Below are 13,599 nucleotides of genomic sequence, written 5' to 3'. Positions count from 1 at the left end.
AAGATCAGGTTGCAAGGCCTCAGATCTCACCGTCACTTTGTAAACTGAAGTGGGGGTGTGTGTTGGGGGGAGGGGGGGAGTAGACGAGCGGCATTTCATGAAGCCACTTCTCTTTTTTTCGTTATACATCCCACTCCCAAAAAATATTGCTGACACCAGAGCAAGGCAGCCTGCTGGAGATGAATTCCACAGTGATGAGGCTAGCTACTGCAAAAGCTCTCTCTCCCTTCAGCCACTCCCCAAATTTCTGCTAGTTAGCTCCTAAAATTGGAGTCTAGTCACAAGAGCTAAACATCCCACACTGCCGTGTTTCTACATATAGCAGTGTGTAATAACCCTTTTGAACCACAGTCATATTCATCACCCACTATACCAATATATAGATAGAAAATACTAGAGACATGAAACATTAAGGATGGCAATGTCTTCAAAACTACTTGTGATGAGCAACCAAAAATGTTCATTTTATGAGTGAAAGGTCAATGGGTGGGGTGGACTAGTGGAGGTGGCGTGTGGTGGTGGTATGGGGTGGTGGTGGGGCTTTAATTGTCCCCGGCACAAGGTGCACCTGTGTAATGATCATGCTGTTTAATCAGCTTCTTGATATGCCACACCTGTCAGATTCTTTAAAAAGTGTATATTGGAATTGTACAAGCAGACTAAGCTGAAGACAGGATCAAATATCAACAGATGCCTGGCAAATAGATTTTCCAGGTGATGTGGTGTCTATTATTGCTGCATAAGAAATTGTGGTTTATTTTTGTATTGCTGTACATGCATCTATATGTATACATAAAAATGTGTTTGGAGAATGTTTCCTTACTCTCAAATCATGAATGTTACCTTGCTTGTCTGCAACTTTGTTTTTTGTTTTGTTTTTTACACCAAAAAACATTGTTTGTTGTTGGATTATGTCAGAGACTACAGCTTGGGCAGCGCAACTTGATGGATGGACTGACTGACCACTTTTAAGAAGTGACATTAACAAGTGGAATCAACTGCTACGAAGTCTGTCACTGGCTACCAATGCCTGTCACACATTCAGCAGAATGAGTTGTCAGAGATGCTTAACTGCTGTTGCTACAACTTGTCAGAGATGCTTAACTTCTGGCTGAACAGAGGGCCAGTGATGTGAGCGGTGGACGATGTAAACACTGGGACTTGCTAAATTCTTGCACAGAGCCCACATTACACAATGTAGTGTTTGAATGTAGCCTTTAATGGTAGGAAATGTATATTAAACTATAACAGTGCAAGGTTTTCCAATTGTCAAACTTGTCTCATGCAATCTGTGCTGCTAGGTTTAAGAATATCTGTAGTTCATGTGCTGTGTTAGATATCAGAGTAACTAAAGAAATAAAGAAATTCTAACATCATTTCATATAACATTAATTACAACTCATGTATTGCACTGAAACAATAAATTGTGCAATTATCAAAGTCTCTCAGAGACATAACCATAACCTCGATGACGGCTTTGACACTGGTGAAAGCCTAGACAAAAATAGACCTTAATTCAATGAATGCCAGTTTAACCAGCGAAAAATAAGAATCCTGTTAACATCAGTTAGTCATCAATTAGTGATGTTGATTAGGCTACTACACATTGGCTTATCTCACCAGACTACCCTTGCATCATGACGAAACAGCCTATTGTGAAAATGATTTGTTTTACACATTAGCTGAACGTGTGAGCAGTCAACTGCTCAACGAGAAAGAATGGAAAGGCGATGGAGTATTTGGCACATCATTGCCACACCCCTTCAAGTGACATTAAGCTACTCACTTATGTATACAGTGATTAATTATGATCTAAATGCATTATAACATAGTTGATAAAACGCATTTTATATCCGTCACGAGAGAGAGAGATGAAAAACAAGATGTAGGGTTACATTAAAACTTTTCTTGTAATCAGTCTTTTTAATCTTGTGTATTTTAATAAAATTAAACAAACATACGAAGTTCATGCTGATATGCATACTGCATGTTGGTTCATTTGTCGTTAATTGCGTAGGCTAATAATATGCGTAATATTGTGCGTAAAACATACCCAAAGTGTATCCATTACCATCTGCACCAGGGAGCTACAAAACCTTTTGCCCCAATTTCTTCCACTTTACAGTCATCTGTGCCCTGCCCACCCACAATACAAAACCTCCAACTCCCAACTCGTGGGAGGGACCTGCCTTTCAACATTTAACCACTGCCCAGCAAGAGGCCAAGACGCGCTGAGTAAGAGGGCTTTTTAAACGTGTAATTACTTGGGGCTACATCGTGGCTACATTGCGATACAGTACCTATGGGTGACACTTTTCTTCTCTTGAAATAAACATCCAAATGGTAATAGCTAATAGTTTTTCCTGTGGACTTTGGAAGTTTGACTCTAAAATGTATGATGGATCTCGGTGACTCTCTTGGTTGCAGACTTTTTGGATACTCTCAGGAAGACCTGCACACTTCAACAAACATGCAGTAACTGGAGTACAAGATTTTCCCCAACACCATGATGTTTTTCTCATATGAATTTATGAAGAAGGTGTTTCACATCTGAAAGTTGGTGTGTGAATGGAATAAACTCATAAACTAACAAGAGACACGGAGTGGACAGGTCAAGCGGATGCAAGGGAACTCTTGGATTATTTTGGATCCGTTGGGAATATTAGGCTACTTGCTCTCTGTGAAGAAAAACATTTGCGATTGGATGAAAGAATGTATGGAATAAATCAGCGCTGTATTTACATGTAAGAAGAATACCCTTTGAAACATTCTTATCAAAACAGATTGCATTGTTGGTGACAATGTTTTATTTATTGTGATTTTATTTTGCAGATCTTTTCATTTCTTCGTGTTGTGGTGCCATGCTCAGGTAAACCCTCTTCCATAGTTCCTCGCAGATTGCAGATTGATTCCTCGCAGATTGATTGTATAGACAGTTTGGGGCGACAGGTAGCCTAGTGGTTAGACCGTTGGGCCAATAACCGAAAGGTTGCTAGATCGAATCCCCGAGCTGACAAGGTACCAATCTGTCTTTCTGCCCCTGAACAAGGCAGTTAACCGACTGTTCATAGGCCGTCATTGTAAATGAGAATTTGTTCTTAACAGACTTGCCTAGTTAAATAAAGGTTAAATAAAAACATATATAGGCATCTCCCACTGGGCACAGACGTCAGTAGTTCAACGTCCAGTTTTGATTAACATTTGGTTTAGATGACGTGAAATCAACCAAAATATCACCATGTTAGTTAGATTAAAAATAGGGTGAAAAAAAAGACGAAATGGCCTTATGTTGAATACTTGTTGCAAATCCAATTCGTTTTCCACGTTGATTCAACGTCATCACATTGCTTTTTGGGGGGTTGAAATAACGTGTAAACAACGTTGATTCATCTAGTTTTTGGCTGATGATAAAAATTATTTAAAGTGCTTGCTTGCTCCTGAATGCACTTAATATGGCTAATGTCACACAATATTTTGTGATACCCCAGTATTTGATATGATGGGCTTTTGTTTTACCAAATCATTTACAAACTCAGATGTTTTATTGTTTGGATTGAGTTATTCAGTGAGCCTCTCCTCAGGCGGTGGTTGGTTATTTTAGAAGAAAAAAAATAGAGGTTAGAAGAAAATTCTATATGTGATTTTATTTTTCCCTTTTGCATAAAAAGGGGGAGAATCACCCGTCTCCTAATTTTAACCAGTATGTGATGGAGCAGGGCGCAATGACGGACCAGCTTAGCCGGCGACAGGTCAGGGTTTATCAACTATACAGCCGGACCAGCGGGAAGCACGTCCAGATACAGGGCAAGAGGGTCGCCGCTACTGCTGAGGACGGCAACAATTACGGTAAGTTGTTCCCATGACACAATGGTGGCTGCATTTGGGCAAAGTATCTGTTTTCAACCAGTCGGAGCCATGCATACAAGGCTAAAGGCTTATGAATAGTTTTTAATGAGGACTGCATTTGTAATGAGCTGTCTGTCTATGAAGAGGTCTGCAGGGCTAGCCTAGGCTACTTGCCCACCTATTGCTGGCCCGACACTCTGTGGGGCTGTATGTTCATTTAGCCTTCCTACTGTATCTAAACCCTTGTCTGGCGAATCAGACCAAGTCTTTTGTCCTGGTCCAATACACAATCCAGTTGTTAACCCTAATTAACCAGGGGGTAAATCAATTGACCCATAGGACAACTGCATTTGGGATTTGTTGTATTCCACTTCCATTACTTTTGTCTTCAAACATGATTAATGATAACACTTAATGAATCATCGCAATGGTTCGTTAATATGTCTCAAACCTGAAACACATAATATCTCACATAGTGTTGGTCTCTCTCCAGTAAATGTCAGTTTATTTTAGGATCTCCATTTTGCATATTATTTTCTTGTAGGCCAATAGATGGCAGACAGTTTATTTTTGGCTTTATACAGGTTTGGATTATTCTACTTCCATCTAAGATTTTGAATAAAATACACTTGTTATGTAGTAAATTTACATATGCCTAGTGGATTTATCACACCGTTTTCATGTGGATATTTGTGTGGATGTTGTAGCACGTCTTTTTGTAGAGACTGACACCTTTGGCAGTCGGGTTCGGATCAAAGGTGCAGAGAGTGGACGCTACCTCTGTATGAACCGGAAGGGGAAACTGGTTGGAAAGGTATGATATCAAATCCACATCACTTTCAAAGTTGTAAGAATTCCAGCTTGCTCGTTTCCTTGTTGGTCATTATGTATACTGAACAAAAATATAAACGCAACAGGCAACAATTTCAATAAATTTACTGACTTACAGTTCATATTAGGAAATCAGTCAATTGAAATAAACTCATTAGGCCCAAATCTATGGATATCACAATTGGGCAGGGGCACAGCCATGGGTGGATTTGGGAGGGCATAGACCCACCCACTGGGGAGCCAGGCCCAGCCAATCAGAATGAGTTTTTCCCCATAAAAGGGCTTTATTAAGGACAGAAATACTCCTCAGTTTCATCAGCTGTCCGGGTGGCTGGTCGCAGACGATCCCGCAGGTGAATAAAGCCAGATGTGGAGGTCCTGGGCTGGCGTGGTTACACGTGGTCTGCGGTTGTGAGGCAGGTTGGACGTACTGCCAAATTCTCTAAAACGACGATGGAGGCAGCTTATGGTCAAGAAATTAACATTAAATTCTCTGGCAACAGCTCTGGTGGACATTCCTGCAGTCAGCAGGCCAATTGCACACTCCCTCAAAACTTGAGACATCTGTGGCACTATATTGTGTGACAAAACTGCACATTTTAGAGTGGCCTTTTATTGTCCCCAGCACAAGGTGCACTTGATCATGCTGTTTAATCAGCTTCTTGATATGCCACCCTTTGTCAGGTGGATGGATTATCTTGGCAAAGGAGAAATGTTCACTAACAGGGATGTAAACAAATGTGTGCACAAATGCACACATTTGAGAGAAATAAGCTTTTTGTGCTCATGGAACATTTCTGGGATCTTTTATTTCAGCTCATGAAACACTTTACATGTTGCGTTTATATTCACCTGCGGGATCGTCTGAGACCAGTGTTCAGTATAATTGTTATTGTAAATAAACAAATAGAAAATCATTTAAAGAGTTTGGTTAGCTAAATAGTGAAACTGCAAAAAAACTGATGTACACTACCATTCAAAAGTTTGGGGTCACTTAGAAATGTCCTTGTTTTTGAAAGAAAAGCACATTTTTGTCCATTAAAATAACATCAAATTGATCAGAAATACAGTGTGGACATTGTTAATGTTGTAAATGACTATTGTAGCTGGAAACAGCAGATTTGTAATGGAATATCTACATAGGTGTACAGAGGCCAATTATCAGTAACCATCACTCCTGTGTTCCAATGGCACGTTGTGATAGCTAATCCAAATGTATAATTTTAAAAGGCTAATTGATCATTAGAAAACCCTTTTGCAATTATGTTAGCACAGCTGAAAACGGTTGTCCTGATTAAAGAAGCAATAAAACTGGCCTTCTTTAGACTAGTTGAGTATCTGGAGCATCAGCATTTGTGGGTTCGATTACAGGCTCAAAATGGCCAGAAACAAAGCACTTTCTTCTGAAACTTATCAGTCTATTCTTGTTCTGAGAAATGAAGGCTAATCCATGCAAGAAATTGCCAAGAAACTGAAGATCTCTTACAACGCTGTGTACTACTCCCTTCACAGAACAGTGCAAACTGGCCTTAACCAGAATAGAAAGAGGAGTGGGAGGCCCTGGTGAACAACTGAGCAAGGCGTACATTAGAGTTTTTAATTTGAAAAATAGATGTATCACAAGTCCTCAACTGGTAGGTTCATTAAATAGTATCCGCAAAACACCAGTCTCAACGTCAACAGTGAAGAGGTGACTCCAGGATGCTGGCCTTCTAGGCAGATTTGCAAAGAAAACGCCATATCTCAGACTGGCAAATAAATAAAAAAGACTAAGATGGGCAAAAGAATACAGACACTGGACAGAGGAACTCTGCCTAGAAGGCCAGCATCCCGGAGTGTTCTGCCACACCTGTTCTGTGAAGGGAGTAGTACACAGTGTTGTACGAGATCTTCAGTTTCTTGGCAATTTTTCGTATGGAATAGCCTTCATTTCTCAGAACAAGAATAGACTGACGAGTTTCAGAAGAAAGTTATTTGTTTCTGGCCATTTTGAGCCTGTAATCGAACCCACAAATGCTGATGCTCCAACTAGTCTAAAGAAGGCCAGTTAAGTTGCTTCTTTAATCAGGACAACCATTTTCAGCTGTGCTAACATAATTGCAAAAGGGTTTTCTCAAGATCAATATGCTTTTTAAAATGATAAACTTGGATTAGCTAACACAACGTGCCATTGGAACACAGGAGTGATGGTTACTGATAATTGGCCTCTGTATGCCTATGTAGATATTCCAGCTACAATAGTTACAACATTAACAATATGTACACTGTATTTCTGATCAATTTGATGTTATTTTAATGCACCAAAAATGTGCTTTTCTTTCAAAAACAAGGACATTTCTAAGTGACCCCAAACTTTTGAACGGTAGTGTATACTTACTAAAATTGTATTTGTCACATGCGCCTAATACAACAGGTGTAGTAGACTACTGTGAAATGCTTGCTTTTGAGCCCTTTCCCAACAATTCAGAGTTAAAAAGTAAGAAAAATATGAGATATACGTGACTTATATTGTGTTATAATGCTACTTATTTGTAATTTTATTCATTAGCCTGGCTAGGGTCGGTGACAGAGAGACAACCCAACTTGTATTTCATGTAGCATTACAGTTTCAAGGCATGGGAGAAACTCTCCTCACTCCATTTGGTGGTTGGTCAGGAGTCAACCCTCCACTTCTTGAATGGAAACAGAAAATATGTATTCAGTGTTGTCTACTTGCCATGAGAAATAAAGGGTTTCATCTCGCATCATCTTTTTCATCTGTCATCATCATTTTAAAAGATTAGGTTCTGGTTTAATCTAGTGAATAAATAAATGTAGATAAAGGGTGTAGCTTTCTAGTGGTTCCTCTCATTTGAAAAACTTAGGTTAGAGAGGAATAGTTTGCTAATACTTCTCACAACTCCTACAATATAGTTATCGTTGTGTGGTTTGGATATGCTGCTAATAATTCGTACTTATTTTAAATACATTCTTCACTATTCCTAGTTTACTCGTAGTTTATTGGCTGTACTGATACAGTATGTGGTATCTTCCTTGTAGTTTTAACAAAACTGTCTCAAAATGTAGATACAATGGGTTTGACCTTGTCATGTAGGATACTATTTGGCTTGTCTTGTACACATTGTTTGCATTTGTTTGTAATTGTTAATAGTTCTGTGTTTCATTACAATATTGAAGTATTCAATATTGTTTGGAGCGTGGAAATGAATAGATAGCAGTGTAGTTCAGAGGGAAATACTGTAAGTAGCCTAATCAGATGTTGTTTTTAATATGCCTTCTAGTAGTGGTGCTAAACTGTGTATGTGCCTATAAACTTGGATTTGACTTAGTCTTTCCTCTCTCTCATCCTTTCAACAGCCTGATGGCAGAAGCAGGGATTGTATCTTCACAGAGATTGTTCTGGAGAACAATTACACTGCCTTCCAGAATGCCAAGTATGAGGGTTGGTATGTGGCTTTCACCAGGAAAGGGAGGCCCATCAAAGCCTCCAAGACGAGGGAGAACCAGAGAGAGGTCCATTTCATCAAGAGGCTACACAAGGGCCCACTACCTTTCCCCAACATGGACAGAATCAAACAATTTGAGTTTATCAGTTTTCCACCCACCCGTCGAGCGAAACGGAACAGGAAATCACAGACTGCTGCCTAGTACAGAACAAATTGGACTATTATTGAGGAAAAATTGTAATTTTATTTTTGTATGTTTTTAATATGTGAAGATACTTAAAATGCAAAAAAGTCTAAAGTAATTTTTTTGTAAAATGATCCCATGTAAATCATGTAAGAGAGTAAATGAGATTTATGTATATATTTAATATGACAGTGTGTACAGTGAGGGAAAAAAGTATTTGATCCCCTGCTGATTTTGTATGTTTGCCCACTGACAAAGAAATGATCAGTCTATAATTTTAATGGTAGGTTTATTTGAACAGTGAAAGACAGAATAACAACAAAAAAAATCCAGAAAAACGCATGACTAAAATTTTATAAATTGATTTGTATTTTAATGAGGGAAATAAGTATTTGACCCCCTCTCAATCAGAATGATTTCTGGCTCCGAGGTGTCTTTTATACAGGTAATGAGCTGAGATTAGGAGCACACTCTTAAAGGGAGTGCTCCTAATCTCAGTTTGTTACCTGTATAAAAGACACCTGTCCACAGAAGCAATCAATTAATCAGATTCCAAACTCTCCACCATGGCCAAGACCAAAGAGCTCTCCAAGGATGTCAGGGACAAGATTGTAGTCCTCCACAAGGCTGGAATGGGCTACAAGACCATCGCCAAGCAGCTTGGTGAGAAGGTGACAACAGTTGGTGCGATTATTCGCAAATGGAAGAAACACAAAAGAGCTGTCAATCTTCCTCGGCCATGCAAGATCTCACCTCGTGGAGTTGCAATGATCATGAGAACGGTGAGGAATCAGCCCAGAACTACACGGGAGGATCTTGTCAATGATCTCAAGGCAGCTGGGACCATAGTCACCAAGAAAACAATTGGTAACACACTACGCCGTGAAGGACTGAAATCCTGCAGCGCCCGCAAGATCCCCCTGCTCAAGAAAGCACATATACATGCCCGTCTGAAGTTTGCCAATGAACATCTGAATGATTCAGAGGACAACTGGGTGAAAATGTTGTGGTCAGATGAGACCAAAATGGAGCTCTTTGGCATCAACTCAACTCGCTGTGTTTGGAGGAGGAGGAATGCTGCCTATGACCCCAAGAACACCATCCCCACCGTCAAACATGGTGGTGGAAACATTATGCTTTGGGGGTGTTTTTCTGCTAAGGGGACAGGACAATTTCACCGCATCAAAGGGACGATGGACGGGGCCATGTACCGTCAAATCTTGGGTGAGAACCTCCTTCCCTCAGCCAGGGCATTGAAAATGGTTCGTGGATGGGTATTCCAGCATGACAATGACCCAAAACACACGGCCAAGGCAACAAAGGAGTGGCTCAAGAAGAAGCACATTAAGGTCCTGGAGTGGCCTAGTCAGTCTCCAGACCTTAATCCCATAGAAAATCTGTGGAGGGAACTGAAGGTTTGAGTTGCCAAACGTCAGCCTCGAAACCTTAATGACTTGGAGAAGATCTGCAAAGAGGAGTGGGACAAAATCCCTCCTGAGATGTGTGCAAACCTGGTGGCCAACTACAAGAAACGTCTGACCTGGTTTTGCCACCAAGTACTAAGTCATGTTTTGCAGAGGGGTCAAATACTTATTTCCCTCATTAAAATGCAAATCATTTTACAACATTTTTGACATGCGTTTTTGTGGATTTTTGTTGTTGTTATTCTGTCTCTCACTGTTAAAATAAACCTGATAATTTCTTTGTCAGTGGACAAACGTACAAAATCAGCAGGGGATCAAATACTTTTTTCCCTCACTGTATGTATGTGTTTTCTTTTGCTTTTTGATTGGTCCTGTGACAGAGTGGGTATAGGATAGGTACATTAATAAACATGTTCAGCTTGGTTAACACAAAACTTAAGCATGACAAATGCAACATTTTACCTTTAGATTATCTCTCTCATATGATATGATTGCTTTCTTGGTACTAGTGCTGAAATTGATTTCTAAGTTAATTAAGAAAACCTCTTCAGAAATGTACAGGAAGTAGTAATGTTCTTGTTTCACAGATCAGTATGCACAACCAGTGCATAAAAAAATGTATCCAGTATAAAAATCTGTAGCCAAGTGGCATATCATTCTAACGAACAGCTATGCCAAGACATGATTCATTGCTCAGGTATGATTCTTTAAATCAGGGGTGTCAAACTCTTTCCATGGAGGGCTGAGTGTCTGCAGGTCTTTGGTTTTTCCTTTTAATTAAGACCTATAAAATCAGGTGAGGGGAGTTCCTTATTAATTAGTGACCTTAATTCATCAATCAAGTACAAGGGTGAAGCGAAAATCTGCATACACTCTGCCCTCTGTGGAATGAGTTTGATATGTGCTTTAAATCATCCACCTACCAATATGTAGCCTAGCTACTGTACTTATAGTCAGAAATATGAAATCATTTGCGTACTATCAAAGTAAGACATGTACTTATTATACTTACTCAATTTCATGCTATTAATTCTGTTGCTTAGCCCTACTGTTTTGTACAATTACGTAAATGCTTTATTCAACAACAACAATCAAACTAACTCCTAACGCCATTCATTTTCTGTTTAGGATGAACTTGTCATGATTCCAAATGATCAATCACATGGATTTATGGCACTGTTATGACAGATCCAAAATTATATTGCCACTAAGCCTTTTATCAAGGAATAGGCCAATAATATTGTGGAGATTATCGCTTGTAATGAACTTGGCAAGGAAGTAAGACATGGGTATTACAATTAATTATCATTAATAGCAAGAGATGTGGTCTTATGTTTATTTAATATTAATTTGATCTATTTTCAACCTGAGGTGCTGGAGGTGCCACTGGAGGTGCTGATCCATTCATCCCTCACATCTGTCTTTTATTCAATCATCATCAAAAGCCAGATAAGAGCATCCATTTCCAATACTGGGGTTTGTGTAATGCTATTATAGGGACATTTTCCCCCCATCCTTTCATAATAGTGCTTAAATAAATTAGCCTGCTGACACATCCAAATGTAACTCAATGGAGTAGGTATCCTAATTACAGTGTCCCCACCCCCCCTTAACTAGTGGTATACACTGAGTGTACCAGAGATTAGGAACACATTCCTAATATTGACTTGGAAGCCCCCTCTCAGAACAGCCTCAATTCATTGGGGGCATGGACTCTACAAGGTGTCGAAAGCGTTCCTCAGGGATGCTGGCCCATATTGACTCCAATGCTTCCCACAGTTGCGTCAAGTTGGCTGGATGTCCTCTGGGTGGTGGACCTGTCTTGATACACACAGGAAACAGTGTATTCTTGACCTGCGTGCCTGGCACCTACTACCATACCCCGTTCAAAGGCACTTTTGTCTTGCCCATTCACCCTTTGAAAGGCACACATACACAATCCATGTCTCAATTGTCAAGGCTAAAAATCCTTCTTTAACCTGTCTCCTCCCCTTTATCTACAATGATTGAAGTGGATTTAACAAGTGACATCAATTAGGGATCATGACTTTCACCTGGTCAGTCTTTTTAAAATGTTTTTCTTCTGCTAATACTGGGATGATTGAAGTGGAGTAACAGTTCACTCTAGTGGTTATCATTGTATACTGCAACGGTAATTGTGCCCCATTGGGCTGATCAAGTCATTTTTGTTTGCTTCAGGTTTTTTGGTAGGATAAGCCCAAAAACCCCATTAGAATAAACTGACCCTGGACCTGCACTCGCTGTGTTAGAAAAGCTACCACCATGAAAAGCTACAACCGTGTGACAAACGGAAACATGACTGTAAAGAGTTTCTCAATAGATCCCTTTCTGTATTTACAAACATTGCCACACAAGGGCGATCTGCGTAAATTGGTGGAGGACAAGTCAATGTGCGGGGTGCACAGGTTAGTCGAGGTAATTTGTAAATGTAGCTAGGGGTGAATTGACTATGCATAGATAATAAACAGTGAGTAGCAGCAGTGTACAAAAAATGGGGGGGACGGGTCAATTTAAAATAGTCTAGTGGCCATTTGATTAATTGTTCAACAGTCTTATGGCTTGAGGGTAGAAGCTGTTAAGGAGACTTTTGGTCCTAGACTTCTTTACCTCCTGCTGTGTGGTAGCAGAGAAAACAGTCTATGACTTGGGTGACTGGAGTCTCTGACAATTTTTTCGGCTTTCCTCTGACACCGCCTAGTATATATGTCCTGGATGGCAGGAAGCTTGGCCCCAGTGACGTCCCGGGCAGTACGAACTACCCTCTGTAGCGCCTTACGGTCAGGAATCGAACAGCTGCCATACCAGGCAGTGATGCAACTGGTCAGGATGCTCTCGACGGTGTAGCTGTAGAACTTTTTGAGGATCTGGGGACCCATGCCAAATATTTTCAGTCTCCTGCGGGGGAAAGGGTGTTGTCGTGCCCTCTTCACGACTGTCTTGGTGTGTTTGGACCATGTTAGTTTGTTGGTGATGTGGACACCAAGGAACTTGAAACTCTCAACCCGCTCCACTACAGCCATGTCTGATGAGAATGGGGGCCTGTTCGGCCAACCTTTTCCTGTAGTCCACGATCAGCTACTTTGTCTTGCTCATATGGAGGGAGAGGTTGTTGTCCTGGCACCACACTTCCAGGTCGCTGACTTCCTCCCTATAGGCTGTCTCATCGTTGTCGGTGATCAGGCCTACCACTGTTGTGTCGTCACCAAACTTCATGATGGTGTTGGAATAGTTCACCCACGCAGTCGTGGGTGAACAGGGAGTACAGGATGGGACTAAGTACACAACCCTGAAGGGCCCGAGTGTTGAGGATCAGCGTGGTAAACGTGTTGTTGCCAACTCTTACCACCTGGGGGCGGCCCATCAGGAAGTCCAGGATCCAGTTGCAGAAGGAGGTGTTAAGTCCCAGGGTGATGAGCTTTGTGAGAACTATGGTGTTGAATGCTGAGCTGTAGTCAATGAACAGCATTCTCACATACAGTTGAAGTCGGAAGTTTACATACAGTTAGGTTGGAGTCAGTAAAACTTGTTTTTCAACCACTCCACAAATTTCTTGTTAACAAACTATAGTTTTGGCAAGTCGGTTAGGACATATACTTTGTGCATGAGACAAGTAATTTTTCCAACAATTGTTTACAGACAGATTATTTCATTTATAATTCACTGTATCACAATTCCAGTGGGTCAGAAGTTTACATACACTAAGTTGACTGTGCCTTTAAACAGCTTGGAAAATTCCAGAAAATTATGTCGTGGCTTCAGAAGCTTCTGATAGGCTAATTGACATCATTTGAGTCAATTGGAGGTGTACCTGTGGATGTATTTCAAGGCCTACCTTCAAACTCAGTGC

At 40.5% G+C, this 13,599-nt stretch overlaps 1 protein-coding gene across 1 annotated transcript; it reads left to right on the top strand.

Annotated features, from left to right (window-relative positions):
* Window positions 1–2,217: 2,217 nt before the first annotated feature.
* fgf17 (fibroblast growth factor 17) lies at window positions 2,218–8,736 on the top strand. Its single transcript, XM_014171418.3, has 5 exons — window positions 2,218–2,744; window positions 2,833–2,869; window positions 3,669–3,846; window positions 4,554–4,660; window positions 8,035–8,736. The coding sequence occupies exons 1-5, from the start codon at window positions 2,713–2,715 to the stop codon at window positions 8,323–8,325; spliced, it is 645 nt and encodes a 214-aa protein (XP_014026893.1). The 5' UTR covers window positions 2,218–2,712; the 3' UTR covers window positions 8,326–8,736.
* Window positions 8,737–13,599: the final 4,863 nt, after the last annotated feature.

This window comes from Salmo salar, chromosome 24 (genome assembly GCF_965601325.2).
Source record: "Salmo salar chromosome 24, fSalSal1, whole genome shotgun sequence".
Classification (NCBI taxonomy): Eukaryota; Metazoa; Chordata; class Actinopteri; order Salmoniformes; family Salmonidae; genus Salmo; species Salmo salar.
The sequence above is the reverse complement of the archived record's forward strand: the minus strand, read 5'-3'. Positions and strand labels throughout refer to the sequence as shown.

What these genes read in the sequence shown, in the direction of transcription:
- fgf17 (XM_014171418.3), top strand. Translation starts at nt 2,713, where the DNA reads ATGTATGGAATAAATCAGCGCTGTATTTACAT. An exon ending in AATCAGCGCTGTATTTACAT is followed by an intron (nt 2,745 to 2,832) that starts GTAAGAAGAATA and finishes TTTATTTTGCAG; the next exon opens with ATCTTTTCATTTCTTCGTGT. An exon ending in AGGGGAAACTGGTTGGAAAG is followed by an intron (nt 4,661 to 8,034) that starts GTATGATATCAA and finishes TCCTTTCAACAG; the next exon opens with CCTGATGGCAGAAGCAGGGA.